Source organism: Chelonoidis abingdonii, chromosome 10 (genome assembly GCF_003597395.2).
Source record: "Chelonoidis abingdonii isolate Lonesome George chromosome 10, CheloAbing_2.0, whole genome shotgun sequence".
NCBI lineage: Eukaryota > Metazoa > Chordata > Testudines > Testudinidae > Chelonoidis > Chelonoidis abingdonii.
The window spans coordinates 67634910-67662117 of NC_133778.1; the positions used below are offsets into that span (position 1 = coordinate 67634910).

Sequence of the window (27208 nt, forward strand, 5' to 3'; positions counted from 1 at the left end):
GTCTTGTGCATCAAGGAACCTGATCCACAAAGCACCTATACTGGTGTTAATGCCTTGAAGCAAGTTCCTGTACCTGCAGCAGAGAAGGGTGGAAACCAGTGCAAAAATCCCCTACCATCAAAAGCAGAACCCTCCAAAACGCCCTATGTGAGCAAAGACTCTGGAGTGCCTGAATCCAAAGCAGCTAAGGAGAGCAATGCAGATCTTACTGGATCTGAGAACCCAGCAGGCCCTGCAGTAAATGAGACTATTGCTGAGCTTAATGCACCTGCAGAGGCACACAATCTGGAACCCCAACCGTTGGTAACTCTACCCACAAGAACCCTGGACCACAATGCTGCCGCCAGTGTTGCTTCATTGGACACTCTCACCTCTTCATGCTTTGAATTAGATCACAGCAATCTGAACATTAAGTATGTATCTTCTAACGCTTGAGTTTTGCTTTACCTGGACACCCTTCTTTTTATAGGCTTCTACGTACAAAGGAATGTTTGAGGTCTCAGCCCACAGCACTGACTCGAACTCCAAGGATTTAGCAGGGAACTTGTGTAAACATTTCAGTCAGGAGCAAGTAAACTTCAGTCAAAATCAGATCTGTGTAAGCAGATGCAGCTCTCTTTGCCTTTGGTTTTCAAGGGAATTGCGTCTCCTTACACGAAGGCTGAATTTAGCTTTATGCATTTAAGGCACTCCACAGGCTTCACGTAGTAAGTCCCACATCCCAGCATTGACAAATACACTTGACTCAGGTACAGTAAGCATATCTGGCATTAAAGGTAAGGCTAGAGCTCCAAGTGTAATACACACTAAAGTGAAACCTTTGCGAAGTGACGCAAACACATTAAAGATCAAGTAGGTTTGGCTGACGTTTTCCCAGCCACTTTTGAAAATGGAATAACTTCGAACAGTTTTCACAATCCGTGCACGGATGGTTTCATTAGGAGGCCGGGAAAGTGTATGAGAGCCAGTACTGCCATCAGGTAAGGTCTGGCCCATAGGAGTCTGTGGCTTTGTATGTATAATTCCCTTTTGAGAAATTTTAGTCACTTTGTGAGCTGAAAGAAGCACAGAAGTTTCTGTCAATCAAGTAGAAGCATCAAACCAATTTCAGCTGTTAGTTTTAACCTTTTAAAGTCAATACTTCCATATATTGGAAGTCCTGTTAATTTAAAATAGGAATTTATGAATCTTTAATATTCCAGGTGATACACAGAGACATGACCCCCAAACAAATTCACTAAGCAGATCATTACACACATACTGTACTTATTAAAGAGCACTTATAATAATCAGATACTTAAATTATGGAAGCATATGCTGTCATTCCTATGCTGATACCGATACCGATATAATAAACACAATGACCATTCTTGGCATTAAAATGAGCATTTCTGGTAGAGGCCTTGTAGATCACTCATTCTATAGGAACAAATGGAGGATACCAAGACCAGGTAAGTGCTGTCCTTGGAAAACTGGGTTTACATTTTTCAAGGTGAGATGTATTGTATGTTTTGGTGAGTGACTGATTTAATAATACACTGGATTTCAATGCATTTTTAATGTAGTTTTTCCCCATTGTCGTGAATTGTTCAACTGAAAATGGACCTCAACCCCTGTATCTTATAGCACACACCTCGTGTACTGATCTTATGCATCTTGATGCCAAACTGAAAATCCTGACAATGTAACAACTGTCTTACAGTGGAACTAATCAAACTGCAGTGCTCCTGGGAGAGATCCAGCTCACTGTGCGATATGCCTCTTTGCGACAGAGTCTCATTGTGATGGTAAATAGTTGCAGGTAACACTTACTGTTTGTATTTACCTATAATCTAAATGAACATAGGATTTTTTGTAAATATTAATGCTTCGCTTCAATGTATCTTTCACATGCAGTGTACACAACACAGCAGTGCTAACATTGCTGTAGGAAACATTTGCTGACTCAAACTGTGCAACTTTGCTAGGCACAAACACAAAAATCACATTTCATCAACCTAGTATTCTGTCTCTGATAGCAGGTTCAGTGGAAAATGTCCACTATAGGATTTGTTAAAATTATGGAATAACCTGCCTGTACAGTAACTTTCTTACTACCCCCTGGAACAGAGGGGTGTTGGCCTTGATTTTCAAGAATAGATGCCTACAGTTAGATTACTACATCCCTACTCATTTCTCAAAAGCAGTGTATCCAACAGCTCCCAATCAACTCAATGAATCTGGAAAATTTTATATAACTGAATTTGAAACACCTAAAATCATTCCTTGCTTACACGCCCGCCACCAAGACTATTACTTTTATCCTCTAGCCTAAGTTTGGCCTGACTTTTTTAGTTCAGAATGTACATAGTAAAGAGGCTCCCTACCGTATCAACACAGACTTATGTTCTTTTAAAAGAAACTTGATGCCAGCTTCTAATCGTGGAGTAGATCCATATGTTCGTGTCTACCTGCTTCCAGATAAAAGATGGGCAAGCAGAAAGAAGACTACTGTTAAGAAAAAAACACTGAACCCCCATTATGACGAGAAGTAAGTAGGAAACTTCATCTAATCACTGCTGAACTATTAACAGAAAAGATTAAACTAATTATTATAAAGCTCTTTAGCAGGCACTCACTCTACCTAATGAAACAGTTTGCATAGCTGTATGCATCTGTTGTACATTAAGTCTTTTGCACCATATAGTCCTTTCAGCTTTTCTACAAAACTTACTGTTAGGGCCTGGAATTTGCCTGTAATTAAAGTATTTAGGCAGAACCAAACACCAGACTTCCCTATATTTCTAGGGACATCGCTCCCTCCTGCCTTTCCAGAGTTCAGTGAATGCTGCTGCTTGTCTCTTAATGTGGCTTATTCCTGTTGTATCCCTTCTTCTTGCATGTAACTCTTGCCTGGTGCACCAAACCCTTCCTTTGAAGCCCACTGATTCCTTCCACACTTCCAAAGACTTTAAAAAGTCACCTTTCTGAGACTGGTCCTGTTGGTTTGTTATATGCCTAAATTACATGATCTAGTTTAGGTTGTAAACCATATTTTCTGTCCATTTGTATAGGGCCACACTTAAACTAGTGCTTAAAACATCAATACAAATAAGTGTAACCTGCTACTCAACTGTTCAGCCAACATTTTTGAAAAAGTGACTTTAGGTGCCTCAATTTTTGGAGCCCCACTTGACACTTGAGGTGCTCAGCACTTTCTGGAGATGGAGAGACCCTTTGTCTCAAGGTGGGCCATGCAAAATCAATAACTATTGAAAACTCTTAACCCATGACTTCTTAACTGTGAAATTGCTGTTTCTTACTCCCTGGATGACTGCTGTGTATTTGCCTCTCTGCTCCTTTGAAGACTCACCACTGCTGTCAGGAACGCTTCCTCTTCTCTCCCATCCCTCTTTTTAGTATCTCACAAGTCCTATACTACTTGTAATGCAGTTCAGGAAATAGATAGTATTCACTATCTCAAAACACTCCACCTTACAAACCTGACATTTTTGGAAAAACTTTAGCCATGCTGAAACTCACTCTTCCCTACATAGCACCTCAGACCTAATTTTGTCTTCAGTTTGGATGACTGGCATAGCATGTGCCAGAATCGTGACTAAGAGCTCCATTACCCTACTTCTTTTGTCTTGCCTTAATGACACAGGGTTAGTTTATTTCAGGATCATCTCTCCCCACCCACTCTCACCCCCCGCCCCCCCGCCCCCCCCCCCCCCCAAGTCCCACACACACAAGGGCTTGATTGTGGGCTGCTTCCATTAGATGATGGATTTTGTCCTGTAGACATTCAAATTCTGCATATGGGAGAACATGGCCATAAATAGCAGTTCATCCCAAACATGTCTTCTGTATTGCCCATGTTCTCTTGCTGTGGTGGGAAGTGCTAATCAACCCTCAAATGATGTATTCTGCCATTGATCTAGAAGGGATGTGTGTGTAACAACTAATAAGGTTAATAGGAGTTCACTATGGAAATACTACTACCAAAGACAAGTAGGGATCTACTCTCCACTGAACAGGTAGAGTCTGAGCTTTCCAGACTGGTGCAAGTTGCTCTGATCAAATATAAAACTCCTGTTTTGGACGCTAATGTTAAGGTTTGTATCCAAATAGATAGTGAAGTTCTCAACCTGTGTTTAGGACTCAGTATACCTTATCCTGTAAAGCACAGCCATACTGTCTCTCCGCAATACTAGTTTGTTCTGACCACTGACACTTGTGTCTAGCTTTTGGCTTTTATTAGTACTGTTCGACTTCATTGATTCTGGTCTCTTTATCAGCATGCACTTTTTGAAAAAAATTTTAGATTTGAATTTTTTGAAGCTTTGGAAGAAGTTAAGAAAAGAACACTAGACGTTGCAGTGAAAAATAGCACACCGTTTATTTCACGTGAGAGAAGAGAATTGGGAAAAGTAAGTTTTAAACCATGAAGTACTATTCAATATTAAACATTTATTCTGAAAGTCTTTACCATGGATGCTGACTGTACATCTGTTCATACTCTAACTTTTGTACAAGACTTACACTTAAACTGTTTTCTGGCCTTCAGTATCACAAGTGATAAAGCTTTCTGCCACTAAATTATAGTTCCAGCAGGTAGGACTGGCCAGGAAACAATTCTTGGAAATCTTTGTGTGCCAAAATAAGATGAAAAGCCAGAAACTCAATTTTTTGTGGAACTGGAATTCTGCAATAGTTTAGTAGAGAGAAAAATTATGCTCCCTGCCTGCCAAGGAACCAGGGCTTCCCTGCAATTTGCCTGATAGGCTGCTGAGGCATGGGAATAATTTTAACAGAAAATGCACTGGCAAAACTAAAATTTCCTGTCAGTCACTCCAGTGGAAAATTCCTGAGCAGCTGTGCTCAGTGCTGAGGATGGTAACAATGTTTAAAGCTCAGCTCCTTGGAACTGGAGTGATAGCTTTAGAATTCTGACTGGAGGAGAGGTTAACAGTTTACATTTACAAATTTGTTAGCCAAGTTTAAATGTATATGTTGGCTATAAAATATGGCTTATTTTTTTTAAAAGGTGCTGATTGACCTGTCAAAGGAAGATTTAATCAAAGGCTTTTCACAATGGTAAGTTTCTTCATAGCATCAAAGCTTGCTAATCACTGCATCTTCAGTGAAACACCTTGATTACAAATACGCTACTTTATCTTAATTATGGGCCATATGTTTTGTAATTTGAGTGAACAGCCCATTATCAAATGTAAAACTAACTAGAATTAGCTTGGATACCGAACCAAATTTAAATGGTTAACTTGTTTACTAGTACAAGACCTGCTTGAAACGTATTCTGAGAGGATTAATAAACTAAGGATATTTTGTAGATTAATGTGGAATAGTTACATTAAACTTGGGGTGAAAACAAAAGTAGCACATTAATAGGGCCTTGTTTGCTACAAGGCACTTGATTTTTCATAACTCGGAGATAAATATATTAAACAGCAATACTGATTCTGATAAGTTTTTTTTCTCAGTATTACTGTATAGGAATTATTAAACATTAAGGTGTTCAAGATCATGACTGTCTAGTTTCACATTTGAAAACTTTAGTGATCATGGTTGAGGCTACAGTAGGAACAAGAAAACACTGCAGTATTAGATACTTAAGAGTACCTGCTCCAAATTTTTAAGATAACCTGTGTGTGCAGTTTCAGTTTGAAATCAGCTAGAGATGTCTAGCCACCAGACATGCACCTATTTTTTGGTTACAAACTTAGTTAAGATTCAGACAGGTCAAAAAGGCCTTAACCTAGCTTCTAAATTATTTCTATTGCAAGTTTACCCTGCTTTGTTTTAGAGTTTCTAATAAGTGCTGGAATTAATAGCTTCAGCTCTTTTCTCCTCTCCCACCTGCACCCCCATTCCATCCATGTTACACAAAGAAAAGCAGAAGAGCTGTGTTGCTGTTTCCCACACCCACAGAAATGAATGTTACACTACAACAGGGACTGGCAACCTTTCAGAAGTGGTGTGCCAAGTCTTCATTTATTCATTCTAATTAAAGGTTTTGCATGCCAGTAATACATTAACGTATTTAGAAGGTCTCTTTCTATAAGTCTCTACATATAACAATCGTTCACTTATATATTAAAGTAAATAAGTGGTGTTTTTTTTTTTACATTGACTTGTGTGCCACTTTCAGTGCATGTGCCATAGGTTGCCCACCCCCGCACTAAGAGAAGAGTTTGAAAAACATGAAGCTGAACTCAGCTTGTCTCTTTCACCAACAGAAGTTGGTCTAATAAAAGATCTCACCCACCTTGTGTGTCTCTCACACATACAAGTCAAACTCCTAGAGGGCACTTGTTAAAACAAAACTATACTAGGCTTGTTTTCTTATAGGTGCTTCTTTCAAATATAGTTTTTAAAGACAGCAAATTATGTCTCTTGCAGGTATGAGCTGACAGCAAAGAGACGGAGCAGAAGATGATGTCCTGTATCGTGTGCCTTTTATACAATAACTATTTACTCTTTATATTGATGTGTATATATGTATATTCTGTAACTAATCTATTTTAAAACTTCAGAATATTGTACACAAAGCATGTTGTGAGGTGAAATGTTTATAGTTTACCTTTTTCAATGACTGGCTATCGTTTTAGAAAAGGTGAGAATACAAGAAATTTAAATCTTCAGATTTAGACTGGCTCTAAATGTGGTGTTAGGTACTCAAGCATTTGTTCTTGAATTAGTCCTACAAGGCATATCTTCCAAGAAACTTTGGTTTCCATACTTGATCATTTAAACAAAAATATCTTTAGTCCCAAGAGTACAGCAGGTCTGATTTATTTTGTATCTTAACAGAATGCATTAAACTACGGCAGGTGCAGAACAGAGTTTCAAAACACTCCATTACAAGATAATGGTTCAAAAAGAAATAGTATCTAGACTCAGATTGTAATAGCTTAACTGTCCAGGAGCTTTTCATAAAGCTGATTATAGGTGCTATCTGGAAAGAGATATATCTGTAATGAGCCACCAAAACAGGATGAAACTGTGCCAAATTATCAACAGGGTTTTAATCTGATGCCTTAATGTTGAAAATTTTATTACTGAACTTTGTCTTGTGAAACTTGCTAATAATACACAGTACACTTATAAAACTGTAGTTATCTTTAACAGATTTTTATTTAAACATGGGTCAGGTATGTACCAAAATACTTACAGGAATTCAGTATATTTTTAAAGTTTCAAAATGTATAATAAATTGTTTAAAAATGATCGTTTTAGTCTTGCTTGTGAGACAAATGCAACCTGAGCCAAGATCTGGCTCCCAGAAGCACAGCTGGCTCAAAAGACCAGTGCAAGCTTTCTACTCTGCATTTGAAAGCTAGTAAGTTTCAAATATCTGTTTTCTAATGTAAGATATTACCGACTTACCACAGTCTGGCTGAATCACAGAACGTCTGCTCCCAGAACTATGACTGTCATCCCAAAAAGCCTTTACAGCAGCCAACTATGAGTCCAATAGCGGGGTAAGCATCAAATAAATAAGTCACTAATTCATACAGCAAGAACTGGATCTTATGCTTGAATTCTATTACAGTATTTTCTGCAGTGAAGGGATTCTACTTTTGAGTAGAAGTTAAGGGCTTTAAACATCTGCAGCATAGTTCTACATGTACTAAAATTTACAACAGAAACTATTAATCCTTTCGCTTCTGGATCTACCAAATCCACCCAGGGATGGTGTAGAGAAGGGTGGACTGAAGCTAAGTTTCCTGTTCCTTCTTTTTTCTGACTATATTTATGCTTTCAGGACCATGATCTCTTCCCTAACCTGGTCATGGACTAAGTGCAGCAGTAAAAGTTTTTATTCAACTTTTATTTTATTCAAAACATTATAAAACTGTACATCAAGATCAAATAGGCTGGAGGTAGCTGTAAATGTATTAATAATTAGTCCTACTTACAGCTGAGTTTTACACATTTAAAATCTTCATTGAGCTAGCAACTTCAGACTGTGCACAGCCGGTACAATGTCATCTAGATTACTGATCTCTGAAAACAAGTTAAAAGCACAGGAATGACACTTTGTAGGCCATATCACTACTGTTTCTGTATACAAGTTGAAGTTTTCACTTCAGTTAGAAATGTTAGAGAAAATAACATTGTCCTTGACAGCCCATCACCAGAGGGAACTTAAGCTGTTCGTGCAAACCCATCCCATCTACTCCTGAAGCTGAGGGACAAGTCGGTCAAGCCCACTTTTTCCACGCTTGTTGCCCGATCAGTTTCAGCAGTGCTACTGTTGGTACTAATAAATTTCCTGCTGCAAGGCCTGGGGAAGGGTGTGTACCCTCAAACTAGCAAGAATCTAGACATTTTCATCAAAACTCTTCAACCAGAAATCAGGCAGACAGTGCCACATATGTGCAGCATTAACTGCTGAGGGGTGAAGAATTTAGTTAAGTGACAAACTGATCTCTTCTGCATGACTGACTATATACTTCAACAGCAGTTCTCACCCAGGAACACATGATCCAAGATGGGTTGGGAAGGGTCACCCACAGTCAGTGACATAGGTGAGCAAGTGCAGTACCAGTCAGGACAGTCATCATGACTTCTAAGGCCATATCCCCTGGTTCTTTGAGTTCTCAGGTCCCCCCCATGTGCCGAGCAGCTTAGTCTTTCCTCACTGCAGCATGGGTAGGTTAGCAACCCACAGCTCCAGATAAGCTAGCATGGGCTGTAAGCACCTCTAAACTTAGGCCAGCTGGGTGGTATGAGGCTATTATTCCCTTAGCTCCCATGTTAACTCTGGCTGTGTGCACAGCCCATCTTCACTGCAAACCTCATACTTAAAATCCAGTATCAACTTGTTCTACCCCACCTGCTCCCCCATCCTAGTGCCCGGCCACAAGCAATACCTGGCATGCTAGTAACAAGGGGCAACGGGAGGGAAGAGAAGTGGAGGCAGATGTTCAGTCACTGGCCCCACTCCCTGACTTTGGAATTAAGGCCTACGAACACCATGACTGTGTACACACATAACACATTGATGCGTCCACTGAAGGTGGAAAATTTCTGGCTGAAACCATTTTGTAAAACTGACTTACCTAAAACACACAGTAAATCTTGAATAAGTGCTTGAAATACTGGAAAGAAGTCTTCATGTTCTTCCAGTTTGTTGATAATACTGAAATGAGTCAATTGTAATTTTTTACAGTTATGGTCCTGCACAAATGACTTATACAAAGGAACTGTGCAAACTTATTATGTTTTGCCATAACCAAGGCAGAAGTTTCTGTAAGTGACATGGCTTTGTTCTTTACAACAGGGGTAGGGAGCCTGCAGCAAGTCTGTGCACCAGGGCCAGAAGCCCCGCACCCTCTTCCGGGGCTGGAGCTGCCCCCTCTCCCCCCTCCTCCCCCCACACACATACCCTCCCCCCAGGCAGAGCTCTGTGGGTCAGTGGCCCCTGAAGGGGAAAAAAAAAATTTTTTTCCCACCCCTGCTTTACAAGATTGGATTGGAGCAGTGGTCTGTATGTACAATTTAGTATGTTGTCTGATAGGGGCTAGTACCAGCTATTTCAGAGGAAGGTGCAAGAAATCTTGCAGTAGGGGACCATTATTAACTCTGGCTGTTCTTGTTATCTCTATAAATGTCCTGTTTAAATTCCTTTCTCCAATTATATCTTGAGCCAGTGAGTTTCACAGGCTGCTTGTAACCTGAGTGAAAGGATCCCTTTAATTTTCACTGGATGTCCTGTGGGGGAAGAGAAAGGCCTCATGTACCATTATCTACCTGCAGCTGCCTCTCATCACTTTCTAAGCTATGCACATTTTTCACAAGTGAAAACATTATGAATCAAACACAATTTTAAAAAAATATTTACAGGGAGCTCAAGGCCTGATCAATTCAATGAAATCAACCAACCAGTTTCCCCATGAGTATCCTATCCCATTAAGATGTTTTAGCTGTAACAGTAGTTCTTCCTACCAAACACATGCAATATTTGTTTTTTGTGTCTTGTAAAATTCACATCTTTAATAGAATAGGGGGTTTAAACTGACTATATTCAAGTAAAATATAGAAACTTTAGATCTTTGGCCTTAATTTTTACATTTTTTTTCCCCTCCCACTGCAACCTGGAAACATTTTCCTGAGGCAAGTTCTTCAGTTCATTTGTGTAAGAGTTAAAAATGGTGATGCTGAAAGTTATAAAGTAATCCTAACTAGTTCTCATAACTCAGTCATGTGTTATTACACTTGTTATAAAAGCCAAAATACCTTTGGATGTCTTGGGTCCCCAGCAGCTGCTCTACCTGTCCAGTCACATTTTCATTAATTACCTTACATAGCTTTCCAACAGTGTTCACCAGTACAGTGGGTGGGGCTGAATGATCTGGAAAGAACAAACATGTCAGCTTCCAAAATAGCAACAACATGGGAGAATTCCATGCACAAAGCAATTCTAGTATTCCTGCTTTCACTAACCTTTTCACACCTCTTTCTAAATACATCACATTTGAATATTCACAGCATACAGCAGCTGTAGAACTTGTAACTTCACATTATTAGCTGAAAACATGATCAGTATGGCTGTTTTAGAGTGAGGAATCTCTTAGCTCAAAAATCACTTCTGCTGCAAGGATTTCAAATTCAGTTGAAATCACATGGGTCTAAAGTGTGCTGAACTATTTAAGTCTAACTCCAGCAAGGATCCAACAGAAAAAAGCTCCACTTTTCCCAGTAACATTAATTCCTTCAGTCACTCAAGGTCCTCCTTTCCTATATATTTATTATGAAAGAATGCAACCTCCAAGGCTACCCAGAATTGCTAGAGGCAATGACCACAACCATCCATTTTGCCTCCAAAAAACAGGCTACACAACTGACCTTCATTCCCCAATATAATGGCTGATCAGTATTTTACTGACTGATGTACGTATGCACCCTCAAAGCAGCCAAAAAGCTAGTCCATATAGATAAGTCAAATAGGAAGTGTGGTGGGAAAGTGTCTTGCAGTAGCTAGTCCATGATCACACAAAAACCAGTACACAAGGTAGTTATTTGCTTCTGGGAGTAACTGAGTAGGTTCTCTTGAGTTGTACAGATCCATTTTTGACATTAATTTTTTGTAAAAAAAAGTACAAGGGAGAAAAAAAGTTAAGTAAGCAAGATATGGAAAAAAGACTGAAAATTGGGCATGGAAAAACAGTCACTGAGGAGAGTCATAAAAGATGTCTACAACAGCATGAGAATGGCTGTTAAGAGGACAGATTCAGTTATTTAAGTTGTAGTAACAATACATGCTAGAAGATCTCCAAATGCAAATGAAAATTGACTTTTTTAAAACTCTCAACCTTCAGGTAGCTAGAGTATAATGTACAAGTAAAACAATCAGAGGGTCAATAGATAGATGTAATATAAGATGTTAGTGTTTTTAATTAAATATTTTGAAAAAACCAGAAGCTTCCTTTCATTATTCAATCACCATCTCCTCCTAGTTACAGAATGCTGCAGGTCAAACAATCATCACACAGATGGCAGGGTGACAAAGTGGGAATTTTCTGTAAGTTTTTCAAATCCTGTGTGTGCATCAGTTTCCTTCTATACTTTGCTTTGCTCTCCAGTGGGGGTTAACATTGCTCTAGCACAGGTGTGTGTGTCATCTCACTGCCTGGGTGGAATGAAAAGTCATTAGGAAGTGGTTGAAATCGACCCAGATCAACATGGGATTCAGAGAGACAATGCAAGCGCCACTGACTTGTGAACTGACACACTTGGCAGAGAAACCAAGGAGAGACTTCAGCTCGAGAACAAAGGACTGGGATGTGACCACCAAAGGGTAAGTGCAGACTTCTGGTTCTGGACGAGGCTGGCTGCTCTCTCCCAGCGCTAACTAAAGAGGTCAGAGAGAGACAGGGCCTAAGATGGAATCTGCTACAACTTAACTGTTGGTTTGCTCTGGCTTGACCAGAATTGACTATGCTTTAACCTTTGTTAACCTAATGACTTTCCATGCTGTGTTCCAGTTGACTAATAAATCCTACTGTTTTGAAAAGCTGCTTGGGTATCACTGTAAATACTTGCTGAGGTGCATTAGTCTCGGCAAGTCTATACAAGGAGCCTATTTCAATTGGACTTGCTGGGCGGAGCTCATTGTGAGCTCAAGCCCAGAGCCTTGAGTCTAGGAGGCAGTGGTGCTTACCCTGAAGGAAGAATGGGACTCCTTGGGGCTTTGGCACACTGAAGGGTTCCTCCAAGCTGTGGCATAGCACCAGTCCTGTCCATCCATAACAGATGAGCTTCCCCTCTTCAAACTAAAGTGTGGTGACCCTGCCATGTTTTTATTTTTCTTCTCACAAACCCTTGTGACTGTATCATTTCACAACACAGCTAGTGCATCCTCTTCTCTGTGTCAAGACTAATTTCTTCTCAACCAACTTTTAGTTACTTGTAAAGTGACAAGTGAAAGGCAGTATGTCCTCACCTAGTTCTAAGAGCTCGTGGAGGTTTCTCATAGCATTGGTCATTTCTCCAAGCTTTGTGTAAACTTCATTCATTCGCGGATAAACTCCATTCAGAGAAGTCACGTCAAACAACTTTTGGAAGTGAGACACAATTGCGTACAATGTTTGTAACGAAGGCATCTGGCCGTTCTGTAACAAGCACAAGAAGTAACTTGTTAGAAAAAGTTAGCAATACCCTTTAAGCGATGGAACATATTTAAACTAGGCTCTGAAGAAAAATAAGACTTCTCTTATTAAAAGAATATTAGGAATGAATTTATTCAGACAAAAGACATACTTTAAAAGTTCTTAGCCAGAAGTGTCCACCAATGTTCTTTTCATATGAGGGTAACCTCACTTTAATAGTTTGGGGAATATATTTAAGGATTCTTTTTGCTAATTTAGAAATAGACAAAATAAGATAAGAGCTGAAATGATGATTACACATTTTAAGCCAAATCCATCCCTTGTCTGACTCCTTTGATTTAAACAGAGTCACACCTGGAATGAAATTATATTAATAGTTTTTGCCATAATATTTATTTTCATGCATCTTGCTCCGAAACCTTGTATAGGCTTTTGGATGCACAACTCTAATCAATATACAAGGAATACAAACAGGAATTTCAGAGTACCTTTTGATATGGAAAACATTAAACTTCTGAAAACTTACCTTTTCCTTATTTTCTACTTCTTCCAAGATTGTATCTACTATGAACTGTAGGTCTTCAACTCGAACGCATTCAGTGATGTTAGGTGTGTCTATAGTGTGCCAGGGTACCAACTCCACTGATAGCTTTCTCAGGGATCTATGCAAGTCCTTTAATAACAAATAATGTATCTGTTAAATAAGGCACAACTCTTAAAAAAGTAGAATACCAGGCAATTAATAATTTTATAAAATAAGAATTATGCAAACTGACTTAGTGCAAGATGCATAATCTAGATTTAGTTTCCATGAAACCAGTAAGCAGAAGCTCTTTGTTTATTCTCAGGCCCAAGCAGAACATCACTATTCTGTGTGCATGTGATTTTTTATTTTATTTATTTATTTATTTATTTTAAGTGCAGTTAGTATAATTTTGTTAACAGATCCTAGCAGTTTGTTACAGTGGGATTGGCTTAAAACATAAAATTTTTATTTATGCCAAAAAGCCAACAGTCTGGTAAGAAGGAAAAGATAGAACATTAGAACATAAAATACACAGAATATAAATTCTATGATTTTTTTTCAGGGACTCTTAAGAGTAATCCAAATGTGTTGTATGATGCAACATTTGAGTGGAGGGAGATATTTAATACTTTTCCATACCACAGGACCTATCCAGGATTATAGCTTGGTGAAAAACTGATTTTTCAATTCATTGGCAACTTCAGAAAGTTTTAAAAAAAACAGTTTCAGGTAAAATGAAAATCTGTTTCAATTTTGACCATTTTTACACAAATGATATTTTAAAAATAAAATTACAGGAAATTTTAGAACAAAGTTGTTACAAACTGAAGAACTGAAACACTGTTTTGAAATTAAACAAAACATTTTGATTTTAAGTTGTTTTGGGAAAAGGGGTTTTCTGTGAACCATCTGGCAAAAGACATGAATTTCCAAAGTGGTTCAGTGTCACCAAATTTCCATTTTTTCAACAAAAGTCACTTAGCTGTATCCAGGATACTACATTTATAAGGATACATGAATGAAGTGACTGGAATAATAATGTAAGAATTTTTTAAAAATTAAATTAAGCCATAACAAATTTGGAAGCTACATATGCTAACATAGAACATGGAAAGAAAGGGATGGTCACCAGATAAAGAATGCAAAGCTGAGTACAATAATTGATTACCTTTAGGGACATTAGCTGGTCTGCCCACATTTCCACTGTAGGAGGAAGGTGTTCAAAACCACATTCTTGTCCATTCTCTTTCATGTAATTTTGGACTGGACCTTTACTCCATTTATATATTACCAGAGGAGCTCTTGGACTACTTATAACAGAATCAATCTTGGACAGCACCTTTAACACCAAAGAAATGTTTTTATTGCTCAAATAATTAACACAATGCTGTTATTTAGCCTAGGAAATTATTTCATCGTTTTAATAGTTACTACTGTCCAGTGTGAATGTGTATCTGTATACTAATCTATGTAACTGATTCAAAGACAAAGATCTAGTCAGTCACATCACCATTTACAAGTCACTTACTAAAACATTTACTAACAGTAAAAAAGTGCACACTTCACAAGAGGACTAGAGAAAATCTTACAAGACTAGCTTCAAAAAGTTATTTTGCAGGCCCTCAAAACAGGTGTACACAAAAGGACAGAGTCTCACTCAGAGGTTTGTAATGCATTACAACACACCTCAACATCTGCTGCTATACAGACCTAAATTCAACCAATGAAATGTGCAAATTTTAGCCAGAATTTTTACATGCAATTCCATTGCAAGAAACCACTTGTTTCCTTTAGAAATTGTTTTCATGGCACTTACATGCAGCATTTTATGTTTGTTCACATGAACAGAAGAACCTCGCTAATCCACACAAATGGGGGAGGAGGTAAAGACAGGTAACTGGTACAGAATAGTGAGGTTTATCGAGTAATGATTGCCAAGCAGGCGTGAGGAAGAAAAAGGGAGCAGTAATAGCAGTGTTGCCAGCTAATGGCAAACACATTAGCTCTAGAGCATTACTGCTTGCCTTGGGCATGACCAGGTGATGGCATGCTATGTAAGAATGGCCATACTGGGTCAGATCAATGGTCCATCTACCCCAGTATCTTGTCTTCCAACAGTGGTTGGTGCCAGATGCTTCAGAGGAAATGAACAGAACAGGGCAATTATCACGTGATCCATCCCATTGTCCCAACAGTTTCTGGCAGTTGGTGGTTTAGGGGGACACAGAGCATGGGGCTGCATCCCTGACCATCACGGGTAACAGCCATTGATGGATCTATCCTCCATGAATTTATCTAATTGTTTTTTTTAACCCAGTTATACTTTTCACCTTTACAACATCCGCTGGCAAAAGTTCCATAGGTTGACCGTGTGTCAACCTTGCAACTCTTCACAGTCAGCTTTGGACTTAACTATCTTGAGTAATTTCGTATTGTCGGCAAACTTTGCCACCTCACTTTTTATGCCCTTTTCCAGACCACGTATGAATATTTTGAACAGCACTGGTCCCAGTACAGATCCTTGGGGGACCGCATTATTTACCTCTTTCTACTGTGAAAACTATTTATTCCTACCCTTTGTTTCCTATATTTTAACCAGTTATTGATCTATGAGGACCTTCCTTCTTATCCCATGACTGCTTACTTTGCTTAAGAGCCTTTAGGGTGGGATCTTGTCAAAGGCTTTCTGAAAGTCCAAGTATACTATCTCAGCTGGATCACCCTTATCCAAATGCTCACTGACCCCTCAAAGAATTCTAATAGATTGGTGAGGAATGATTTTCCTTAAAAAAAAGCATGTTGTCTCTTCCCCAACATACCATGTTCATCTATGTGTCTGATAATTATGTTCTTTACAGTAGCTACACAATCACTATTTGAGTTACTCAGAAACATTTGCAGCATTTGATTGACAGCCACTAGATAAGTGGTTGTGTAGATGGTATGAAGTGTACTTCTCTGGAAGTTACAGAAACCATAGATGGTGGTACGAGCTTAGACCTTTCACAATTTTCTATCAGAGCGATTTTCATGCGTTCAAATGGAACTTCACCGGTAAATGGCTTGAAAAATCTGAAAAACTGCTTAAGATAGTTCTTTTTGTCTCCTACTTGTGCCAAGCAGCAGGCAAAACAGCAGGCGCTAAACCTGTGAAAGGAGCATGGTGTTGGCACTCCCTGTCAGGATGGGGAGAGGGGAAAAAGTCAGAATGCTTACTTAGATTATAAATTCTTTGGGGCAGGAACCATTTATTTGTTCTGTGTTTGCACAGTGCCTAGTGCAAGGATAATCTGCTGGTGGGCCATGGGACAGTGTTTACATTGACCATCCACAGGCATGAGCACCCGCAGCTCCCACTGGCCATGATTCACCGTTCCCGGCCACTTGGAGCTGTGGGAAGCGATGGCCAGCACGTCCCTGCAGCCCGTGCTGCTTCCCACAACTCCCATTGGCCAGGAACAGCAAACTGCGATTACTGGAAGCTGCAGCCTGTCAACATAAACACTGTCTTGCAGCTCGCCAGCAGATTACTCTGACAGGACGTAGGTTGCCCACCATTGCCCTAGCGCAATGGGTCCTGGTCCACGACTCGTGATCCAAGACACTACCATAATACAAATAATAAATACAAAAATGTAAACATACATGTAAATAATAAATACAAAAATGTAAACATACACTTGCATGTCACAGTAACACTCGTCCCTCATGACACTGTTACCCTTGAGTTCACATTTAGCTAACTCACTATATTTTTTGCAGGGAGAAGTTTCCCCACAGTACAGAGGAATGACTTCAGTCCCTCCACACCTCTTAAGCTGTTAACAGGGAGCATAAGTATTGCAAAAGGGCATTGAGCAGGCCTTCTGTCCTGGAAAGCGTTTCAGGCACTGTCACTTCTGTTCTTTGTCAATCCATTCTCTCTGCATCCTTGCAATCTGATGTGGTAACATCCACTATAATAGGTTTATGCCAAATGGCCTTATCCTTAGTGCAAAAATGCTGACTATTAGACACTATGAGGCATGAGACTACATATGAAAACTCTGAATCACAACCCCACATGCTTAAGTTTAAATAGTTATATGAGATTACTTGTTTATGTTTTGTTATAGAACAGTTAGCTATAATTGAAAACAATCCATTTGAAATGTATATCTATACCTGTAAGTATCTCCTGCAACCTGCTTGTAGCTGATCTTCTCCTGTCACACACTCAGATTCACTGTTTGCTTTTATCTTTTCTCCCCTAATAATCCCATATGATCTACATGCAAAACAAATACAGCATTTCACACAAGGTCTCTCAATAGCAGCATTTAGTTTCAACCTGAGTAGAGTAAAAAAACACTCGGGCACTTTCAACTGAGTAGAGTAAAATCTCCATCTTTTTTAGTCTTATTATATTTACAAAGACAGCTTTGTGTGTGCACTTTTTTCATTTACATCATATTACTGAAATCAGAGTTTAAACAGAAAGCTTTTAAATTAATAGTTGTGCCCTAAACACTAAACATATGAAAATTCAAAGGTAAAAGCTGACACTGAACTCACTAACACGCTATTCCCCAGTTGTGATTAGATGGTGCAAGGTCACTGTGCGCAGTATTATACAACATAAAAGAGTACTCAAGGATGAAACTGTCCTAGCAACCACCAAATTTAAACTACGTTTAGCATGGATTAGCAAGGGCTAGACTGTGTTACACTCATTTTGTTGAGCAGTATCTGACTATACAATAAATCCCACTGACGTCAACTATTTGAAGAGTAAAACACTACTCGAGTATCACAATCTAGCCTCAGAAGTTTTTGCTCATAACCTTCAAGGTACTACACAATTCTGTTCCAGTCTACATTTCCATTGTCATCCCTTTTTAAACTAATATGCACACCTGCTCTTTGCAAGCTGTCCCCACCTTTAACGGAAAAATTCTTGCAATTCTTACAGTGGTCAATGAATTGAAATTAATGAGACTTTTACTTGTGTAAGGACCACAGAATTTGGTCTTCAGTTTTGATAGGCATTTGAACATTTTTATGGCACACTTTGACATAGTATTAGAGTGCCTTCCTTACACTCTGCCTCTTGAACACCTTCCTTATCTTACTGTGTGAGGCAAACAAGCTCTCCTCAAGATCCACTTATTCTGAGAAGCCTATCAGTATAAATCCACCACCCACATTATATATTAAAATTAACAGATGAGAAAATGTTGCATATCTCTGGAAGTTCACATCCTGAAGTTGTGTGTAAAAGCTGTGTGTCTTCCAAGTTCTGTATAACTAGGCATGCAGATGGCACTTCACATATACACAGATGCACGCGTGCAAAAACAGGATTACTTTTTGAGAAAACATCTGGTCAAATGATGCTTCAGATAAACACCTCTTCCAGCTATGCTAGGTTTCTAACTTTTAAAACTCTTGCTTAACAAGGCTGCAACAAAAACTGTATTTAATAGCTTATTCAACCAGTGTGGATGTGATCTAACTGGGTTAGAAATAGTACTCTAGCCTAGATGGCTGGAACAGTTTGTAAACTTCCCAAACACACCAGAATGGTTTGCCCCCTTTCTCATGTTGTCTGAAACTGTGTTCAAAACCAATTGAAACAACATTGTTTTAAACCTAGGGTAGATGGGGCCCAGAGCTGAATTGTCAGCTCTCTTCTTTGGCTGTCATCCCATTATTTCAGAGATGCACCAGCTTTCTCCATATGTACAGCAAAATATTGGTCATAAACCACAGCCTCATGAAGGACAGCATGGAACAGGTTCATGAGCCAGCATATAAATTGTAGAACACCTTCACTTTTAAAACACCTGAGATAGTAGTGAAAGTTTACTCTATGTTGAAAAGTTAAATATACTTACTTGATATTTTTCTTTAGCATTTTCTCCAATTTCTTCACTTGCTGCTTGCAAAGTTTTAATTCCTGTATAGTTGGTCTGTTGGAAAGAAAATATTTTATTATACATCATACTTTATTGGTAGCTAACTGTAAGCCTGGGCTACACTGGAAACGCTTGCTAGTATAGCAATACCAATTGGGACTACGAGTCATTTTGCAGTATTTCTGTATCCACAAGAAGACTGTTTAGATAGGGTTTGGGGGGATTTGCTGGTATAAAAGCATTTTGGCTGGTATTAGCTACACCAGCAAACCTCTTCTAGTGCAGAGTAGCCGCCTTAGCAGTAACAATGCTATTAGTATAGAGATCCTATTCTTACAATCTGCTTCTGGCAGTCAGCTCAACAAGGGGGTCTCAGGCTCCCACATGTGTGACTGGCTGCACTTCCTCTGCCTGACCACTAAGTGAAGGGCAAGTACCCAAGAGGGGAGGACAGGATGCTAACTGATAGTTCTCCTTAAAGCAAATTATTTCTGCAGCATCTTAGACAATTCTATGCATTGTTTTTAATAGCAGGTTTCTTGATGCATTTGTACAATTTCTGGTGCATCATGATGGTGTTTGTTTCTTTTCTTGTAAAGCTGTAAAGTTTGTCAAAATGTCTTTACCAGAGACAAATTTTCACTTCTCACCTTATTTCCAAATCTTTCTTGAGATCTGTATTTTCACACATAAGTTGTTCATTTCTGGCTTTTGCCTCAATGAGCTGATTCTGGAAAGACTACAACGCAGACTGCATTATCTCTCTTATTTTTTCAAATCAATACTTAATCAAAGCCATCTAATTAGGTTGTGAACTTTTACGTCTATAAAACTGTAAACTCAAGCTATTAATGTAAATGTATATTATGATAGCACCTGAGATCCTAGTTAAGACAGAGAACTCATTGTGCTAGATTATATGTGAATAAACAGCTAAGACAATAACAAACCTACCTCCTAGGAGCATACAATCCCAGACAAGAGTGGGAGTAGAGAATAAAATCAAATAAATACAAAACAAGTACTTATTTTTTCCCCATGTGTAACCATTGGTTTTAGATCTGCATTTATTAATATCTAGCAGTTCCATACCGTAAGCAATGCTCTGTAGTTAGGTGTGGCATCTAGATTTAAGAATTCTTCTTTGCCTTTTCCTTCTCCCTGTACATGATATGTATCTTTTTTATATCTGCTTTGGGTGGAGAAGGGGAAAAATAAACAAACTCCATCTTACTGAATAAATTGCTGAACCAAAAGAAGTTACACTAAATGATGTGACCACAAATGAAAAATGAAAAGCAGAACAGCATTCCGTTCTCAGACCACACACTCCTCTTAATTTCTCTCAGGCTGCATTTCTTTTACTGAATCAAATGCCCTGGACTAACTAGATGGAAGCCCAATGCAAGCAGATTACACTGCTCAATTTCCAAGCAGATTATCGGGTCAGTTACACGCTGGCTGCTTTGCACTACCAGATAGAACTGCTGTGCCAGGGAAGTTCTATCTCCTGGACCCTAGCAGAAGGGCAATGGCTGGGGCATGTACATGCTCTGCACTTCCTGACTGCAGAACGGCCTCCTGACTGTGGGCAGCCAGATACAAAAGCTGGAGCAATCTTTGGCCCACTCTAGTTTATACCATGAACAAAGCTGGTGGTGTACCTTTCACTCTTCCTCCTCCTTGGATGCATCAGGGCATAGTATCTAAACCTGAAGGCCATTATAGTCCCCTGCTGCTTCTAACATGCTAGTGATTTCTGGAATACATAATATGTATCATTTAACCACTTTAATTTTCAATTAGGGTAAACCCTGAAAGGTGCTCAGTGCCTCTCAGGAGGTGCCGAGCTCCCTCAGCGCCTATGGTTTTAGCAGTAGCTAAGGATGCTGAGACCCTTAGAGCCTTCCCACTGAAGTCCAGGGCAAAATTCCTACTGACTTCAACCGGAAAAGTATGTAATGTAACTTTCAATTCAACAGAGTTACTAATGAACGGATTAATCCTACCTTAGCTCCTTTTTCATCTGATTAATCTGAGATTCATAATAATCAATTAGACTAAGAAACCTGAAGGAGGAAAGAAAATGTATTATAAACTTTAAAAATATTCCACAAGCAATTTTCTATGTAACTTTAAAATACAATAATCAAATATTGTGACCAAAAATTGCTTGATGCAATTGCTTATATCCCAAAGTTCCTGTCTGTGCCATTTCTCCCTTATATCAGTTCAATGAACGCAGCACAAAATAGCCATAACTTTCTAGGCTATGCAAACCATAAGTGCTAACCCTGTATCGGGCTGAAATTGGCAGCCATTCAAATAACATTGGCTCATTGTGCAGGGTTAAAAGCCAAATCCGTGGCAGTAAGGAGCACCTCACACACCTATCAGATTGCAAACAGATCTTCATCAAGGCTAACAGCCTAACAAAGTTCCTCAAGTCCTAGGACTGGAGTACCCTAATAGGAGGGATGCTGATCACACAAGTGCCAGATAGCCTATGGACACTCGTTTAAAAAGAAACTAGACGTAAAGTGGAGATGAGAGGCTGTCTTATCTACTAAAAGAAATACCAAGGTCCAATTATTGAACATTTCTCCCAACAAATAGTCAGCCTGAGGAACTGCCTCACCCCTGCTCACCCAACATTAAGAAATCTAGGGGGTACAGAGCTTGCCAATTGAATTCCTATGGCATTCACGTAAGCCTCTGTGAAGGCAACAGTCTATGTGACCTTATAATTTATCAGCAATATACAGATGCTACTGTAGTTGTGGGAGAGGGATGGAAACCCCTACATCAATCTTGGAATATGGAGCAGCCTCCACACACTGCCTCGGATGCTTATGGATAGGCTGCAGAAGCTGCTTTCTTTAATAATACAAAAAAAAGCTTAAATCCCAATTTTTAGAAATACAGAATGGGATCAACTATATAGTCTCCATTTAGAATTCTATTCATTATGGAAAGTGTGTCACTTTCTTCCCTTTGCTTCCACCTAGCATACAAAGGCTGTCATTCTTGTTCTTCTCTATGAAATTACTTACCCAACTCAGTTTTATTATACATAAATTATTATACAGATAAGTAAAAAGGACCTGTAATTCCTAAACTAGCACTTCTAAAATGTCCACGCTTTGGGCTCTCACTTATGAGCATGGTGGTAAAGAGTTACTTACTGTTGATCCAAGAGAGACTTTGGGGCTCGCTTGCAAAACTGGCAGAATATTTTGTTCTGTGTGGCAACACGCTGCTGCTCTTCCATCCCAACCTTATGGAGCTCCTTCTGCAAACGTGCAATAGTCTCTTCCTGTTCATGCAACTTTTCATTTTGGTGATGGTACTTTGTCTGCAAATAGGCGATAGGAAAATTCTAAAAGGAGTATGGCACATTGTGTGTAAAAATCAGACACAGAATTGGTAAACTACAATGGTTTCATAAAAATCTAAGTTCTTACTGTCTAAATGTAGTGAATCGGTGGGAGAAGTGGGGGAAGAGGTAATTTTATTTTTTATTATAACCCTACTCTTCAAAGAACAGTGTAGGGGTTCAAAATCAGAAATACAAACAGTATAACAATTTACAGTGACTGTTGAGTTTAGTGCAAGGGTGCTGGGAAGCACTGGTGGCCTGTAATATACAAGAGGTCAGACTAGATGATCTGGTGGTCCCTTCTAGCCTGAAACTCCATAACACTCTCACATCTGTTATTTTGATCACTGAAAATATTTCAAAAGCCCTTTAAATCAGTCAACAGCATTTGGGGTTTGAATCCCCAAAGAGTTACTGTTAGAAGCACCTGTGAAGCTTGCTGAACTTTCTGAAGTTCTTTCACTTGATTCTGTTGCTGGCAAACTTTAGCTATACACTCATCTTCCAGCTGACAAATTTTGGATTTGATGTTCTCCACAACATTTTCCAACTCTTTGGCTCGTTGTTCCTGTCGACATGCCCGACCTCTCTCCTGGCGTATATCATCCCTAATTTAAAAATATTATATATATGGAGCCCTGCCTTCATTTATAATAAAATTATTTCAGTAAGGTAGTGAAATGCTGGTACTTTTGGAGGATAGGCCCCAAAGACATGGCACAAAGGGACTCTCGGTACCAGCCCCTGGAAGTAGGGTAGTGAGGCAGGCCAGCTCCATTGGCCAGAACCCCCAGTAAGGGGAATAGAGAAGCAGCTGGTGTAATGGCAAAGCAACTGACCAGGTACCCCTGTGACCCATAAATCCCACATCTCGTGCAAAAGAACTAAGGATGTGGACTTAAGTGAGGATAAAAACTCCAACACTCAGAAAATGGAAAGTTTAACTAATGGTTTGGTAATTTTTAAGAAAAGTGTGCCTCTGCATAAATATAGAACACATTTTCACATTTGTGAAAAACTCCTTTTCACTGACAATAAGTCTTACCTAAGCTGGCGATTAGCCTCTATAAGACCATGCATCATTTTCTGTTGACGTTCAGTGTCATCCACCAGTGTTTTCAATGCAAGTCTTATCCCCAGTGAAGACTGCTTATCTAAAACAATCATATCTGTAGACATTTAACATAGACAAGACAGTGATAAAAGAAGCAGCAACTTCCACCTCCATAAACATTTGGAAGCAGAGAAGGTTATATCAAAAGAGGATTTATGAACTTAAGTTTAATATTTTTAAATAATAAGAGTTGCTAGAGAACAGCACTTCATTACCTGACAGATTTCCGCTGTTTCTTGGTTTAGCAAGACACACAGGTTTTAAGCCATGTCGCACTAATAATTTGTTTACGTTTTCCCATTCTGCTTGCTCCTGCTACAGATGGGAGGAGAGGTGGAAGAGATAAGACTTTGAATTCAGAGAGTTATCTAATCATATTCAATAATTCTACTATTCCCTCTAGTTGTGTGCGCAATGGAATGCTGCTTCTAATGCCAACCAACAAAATACAATAACATGTCACAGTTACAAAAGGAACTTGGAACTTAAGCTCTTTCCTGGCAGTTTAAAAGGCTTTCAGTTCACCTTTAGTGATGATCTGCAAGAAGCAAAGAAAAATACACCAAACTATATACTGCATGCTAACTCCACAAACAATCTATATCCACATTTCAAAGGGTGAAAAAGCTTTGCAAATTTACACATTCTACTGTTTTTAAAAAAAAAGACTTACCTGACACCATGATTCAGCGGACTTTTGTGCTGGCGTCACCTGCATAGAGCCTGCTGGGATATTACTTGACAATGCACAACTTTGTGTGACCTGAACACAAACAAAGTAGAAGTTGTATGCTGAATGCCCTCTAATCCTTTCTATATGGTCAAGCTCTTTGTTTTCAGTTTTTACCAAAAATGGCCATGATTTTACAAAAGCCTATGTGTTTTTACGAATATTCACCTGAATTCTGGACCCCTCGAGTACACAAAAATACTGATTATGTTAAGAAAATACATTATATTAAGTAGATGCCTTTACGTGAACAATAAACTAGTCTAACTATAAATGTAAGGCTGCCTATTAAAGAAAGGCAATCGTACAAAAAATATACGAGTATCTGTGAGAGTAGTGATCAGCACTCCAGTCCTAAAAAAATAGTAGTGCCAGAACTCCCTGGACCCAGCTCCCCACTCTGGAAAGATACGGTGGCTCAGTAACCTGGGCAGCCCTGGTAACCAAGCCACCATCTCTTCTTCTAAAATGGGCCCAGAAGCAGAAGAGGTGGAAGAGGCAGCATGAGATGGCGGCTCCTTCACCTCTTCCACTTTTCTCTATCTGATGGTTTTTTCCCCATCCTCCCGTCCCCTGATATTAACCATAATATTTACCCAGCAAGCTGTGATGTAAATTTTTGCACCAATATTCACCCATTTTTTTAAAAATTTTTATTATAAATACTAACACATTCCAGGGAAAACTAAAATAAATTAAAAATAAAAACCAACAGGCCTTGTATATGGCAAACACGAAGCACTGCATGAACCAAACACAGACCTAGGCAGAAATGCTCCAAAGATGTAATAATGGTTCTACCATTGATTCACAGTGATCTTTTTTCCATTTAGGAAATTTGTGAAAATACTAGATTAGACAGACTTTCTGCATGTGTAAAAAAATAATTATATTCATCCTACCTCACAGAAACGTTGCAAGTGCTTGTCTGTCAATTGGCCCAATCTGCCAGTCTTTCCGAATGTAAAGGTCTAAATTTTCCAAGACTGGTTAGTGATCTGGACCACCTCAGTTTTGGGGCAACAGCTTAGAAGGGCTCTGATTGTCAAAAAGGGCTGAATACCCTACCTCAGAAAATCAGGCTTTTAGGGAAAACTGAGGTACCCCATATAATTACTCATTCTTGAAAACTTAGGCCAAAATACCTATTGACATCAAAATAGATTGCAGGACGAGGCTGCATGTTTTTATAAACTTCTCACATGAAGGACTAAAAACTGTAATTTTGAACAGGCATATTTTTCTTAATTCACTTTACAGATAACTGTTAATGAGAGGCCAAGAACTTTAAAATCTGAAATCAGTGGGGGATGCTGGTTGCTCAGCACTTCTGAAAATTAGGCCACTTATTTGCGTAATTCAATACGGCTTTAGGAGTCTAACTTTAGGCACCTACACCCACATCCTCAAAGATATTTAGGCTCCTAACTTCCATTGATTTCAGTGGAAGTTCTGATCCTCAAAGGTATTTAGATATTGATTTCAATGGAAGTTAGGAGCTTAAATGCCTTTGAAGATCTGGACTCTATTCTTGAAAATCTTTGCCAGAATCATCCATTCAAGACAGATTTTAGTGTAATTCTTTTAATTTAAAAGGAAGAACAACAATTACGAGCAATCCTACAAATAGTGTGGGCCAGGGGCATTTCTATAAACTCACTGCTTTCTCTCTTCCTTCCTATAGTGATAATTGCCTACATTTTCATTTGGTAACTAGAGACTGCAACAAAATACCATCATGGCTGTATTTATACAGACAGAGCCTGATTTCAGAACTGAAGTGAATGGCAGTTGTGAGTGTTTTTCCTACCCTCTTGCAAGTCACCCAGGGCTTGTCTACGCATGCAGCTTTTAGCGACAAGGCCTGTGTAAACACTCTTTGTCAGTACTTTTGCCGACAAAATACTTCCAGCCCCGCAAACAGCATTAGCTTTGTTGGCAGGAACGCACTCCTGCTGACAAAGATGCGTTCACACTGCCACTTGCGTCGGCAAAACTTTTGTCTTTCGTGTGGGGGGGGGCTTTTTTAAGCACGTGAAAGACAACAGTGTACACATACCCCAAGAAGGATTGTAATGAACTACCATACCACGTGGATGTGTATGCACATACAGCAGTTCATACTGGAAAATTATTAGTCTTTTCAGTTTATTATGTGCTGTGTTTGCAATATACTTTAATTTTTTGTTTAGGGTGAAAGGCTAGGGTTATTTTTTGCAAAATTATAAAGGTACTGCAGGTTCAGTTGTAGGCCTACCATCTTTGACAGTACTGTCCATTATAGCCTGCCAATTTGCTAATTCCAGAAATTTTAACACAAAGAAGCATCCAGCAGGTAATCTTTAATACATACATTATATGGTGCAATATACAGTTTAGATTAATTAGTACTATACCTCAGTCATAAGTTACTCCTGTGTTGTTGGTTTTCACTGTCAGGCCTCGTCTACACTACGCCGTTAAATCGATTTAAACAGCGTTAAATCGATTTAACGCTGCACCCGTCCACACTACACCGCCCTGTAAATCGATTTAAAGGGCTCTTTAAATCAATTTCTGCTCCATCAAAACCACAGGAGTAACCCTAAAATCGATTTTACTAAATCGGAATTATGGTAGTGTGGACGGAAATCGAAGTTACTGGCCTCCGGGAGGTATCCCACAGAGCACCACTGACCGCTCTGGACAGCAGTCAGAACTCCGATGCACTGGCCAGGTAAACAGGAAAAGCCCCGCGGACTTTTGAATTCAATTTCCTGTTTGGCCAGCGTGGAGCTCTGATCAGCACAGGTGACCACGCAGGCTCATCAGCACAGGTAACAATGCAGTCTCCTGAGAATCGAAAAAGAGCACCACCAGGACTGGACCACACAAGAGGTACTGGATCTGATCGCTATCTGGGAGAGGATTCAGTGCTAACAGAACTCCGTTCGTCAAGACGAAAT

The 27208-nt window shown here is 39.2% G+C and overlaps 2 protein-coding genes across 10 annotated transcripts in view; one reads left to right on the top strand and one right to left on the bottom strand.

The window, feature by feature from the left end:
* The window catches only part of ESYT3 (extended synaptotagmin 3), a 64374-nt gene extending 57569 nt beyond the window's left edge, over positions 1-6805 (top strand). The window contains exons 18-23 of the mRNA XM_032794007.2: positions 1-413; positions 1703-1801; positions 2399-2530; positions 4307-4412; positions 5030-5079; positions 6403-6805. Of these exons, the coding sequence (XP_032649898.1) occupies positions 1-413; positions 1703-1801; positions 2399-2530; positions 4307-4412; positions 5030-5079; positions 6403-6439 (837 nt within the window). The 3' untranslated portion in view covers positions 6440-6805. The remainder of the gene's footprint in view (positions 414-1702; positions 1802-2398; positions 2531-4306; positions 4413-5029; positions 5080-6402) is intronic.
* CEP70 (centrosomal protein 70) lies at positions 314-26702 on the bottom strand. 9 transcript variants are annotated; one of them, XM_075070277.1, is made up of 18 exons: positions 26660-26702; positions 24207-24296; positions 23749-23848; positions 23465-23588; positions 22847-23027; positions 22226-22395; positions 21050-21109; positions 20133-20229; positions 19691-19779; positions 19020-19094; positions 17308-17410; positions 14312-14482; positions 13144-13290; positions 12452-12620; positions 10246-10360; positions 9069-9148; positions 7923-8010; positions 402-1055 (listed from the first exon to the last, which is right to left on the bottom strand). In XM_075070277.1, the coding sequence occupies exons 1-17, from the start codon at positions 26666-26668 to the stop codon at positions 7949-7951; spliced, it is 1842 nt and encodes a 613-aa protein (XP_074926378.1). In that variant the 5' UTR covers positions 26669-26702; the 3' UTR covers positions 402-1055; positions 7923-7948. The 9 variants fall into 9 exon arrangements, with proteins under 9 accessions (XP_032649900.1, XP_032649899.1, XP_032649901.1 ...); XM_032794011.2 differs by having other exon boundaries at positions 967-1055; positions 20133-20232; XM_032794009.2 differs by lacking the exon at positions 7923-8010 and having other exon boundaries at positions 314-1055.
* Between the last annotated feature and the right edge of the window lie 506 nt (positions 26703-27208).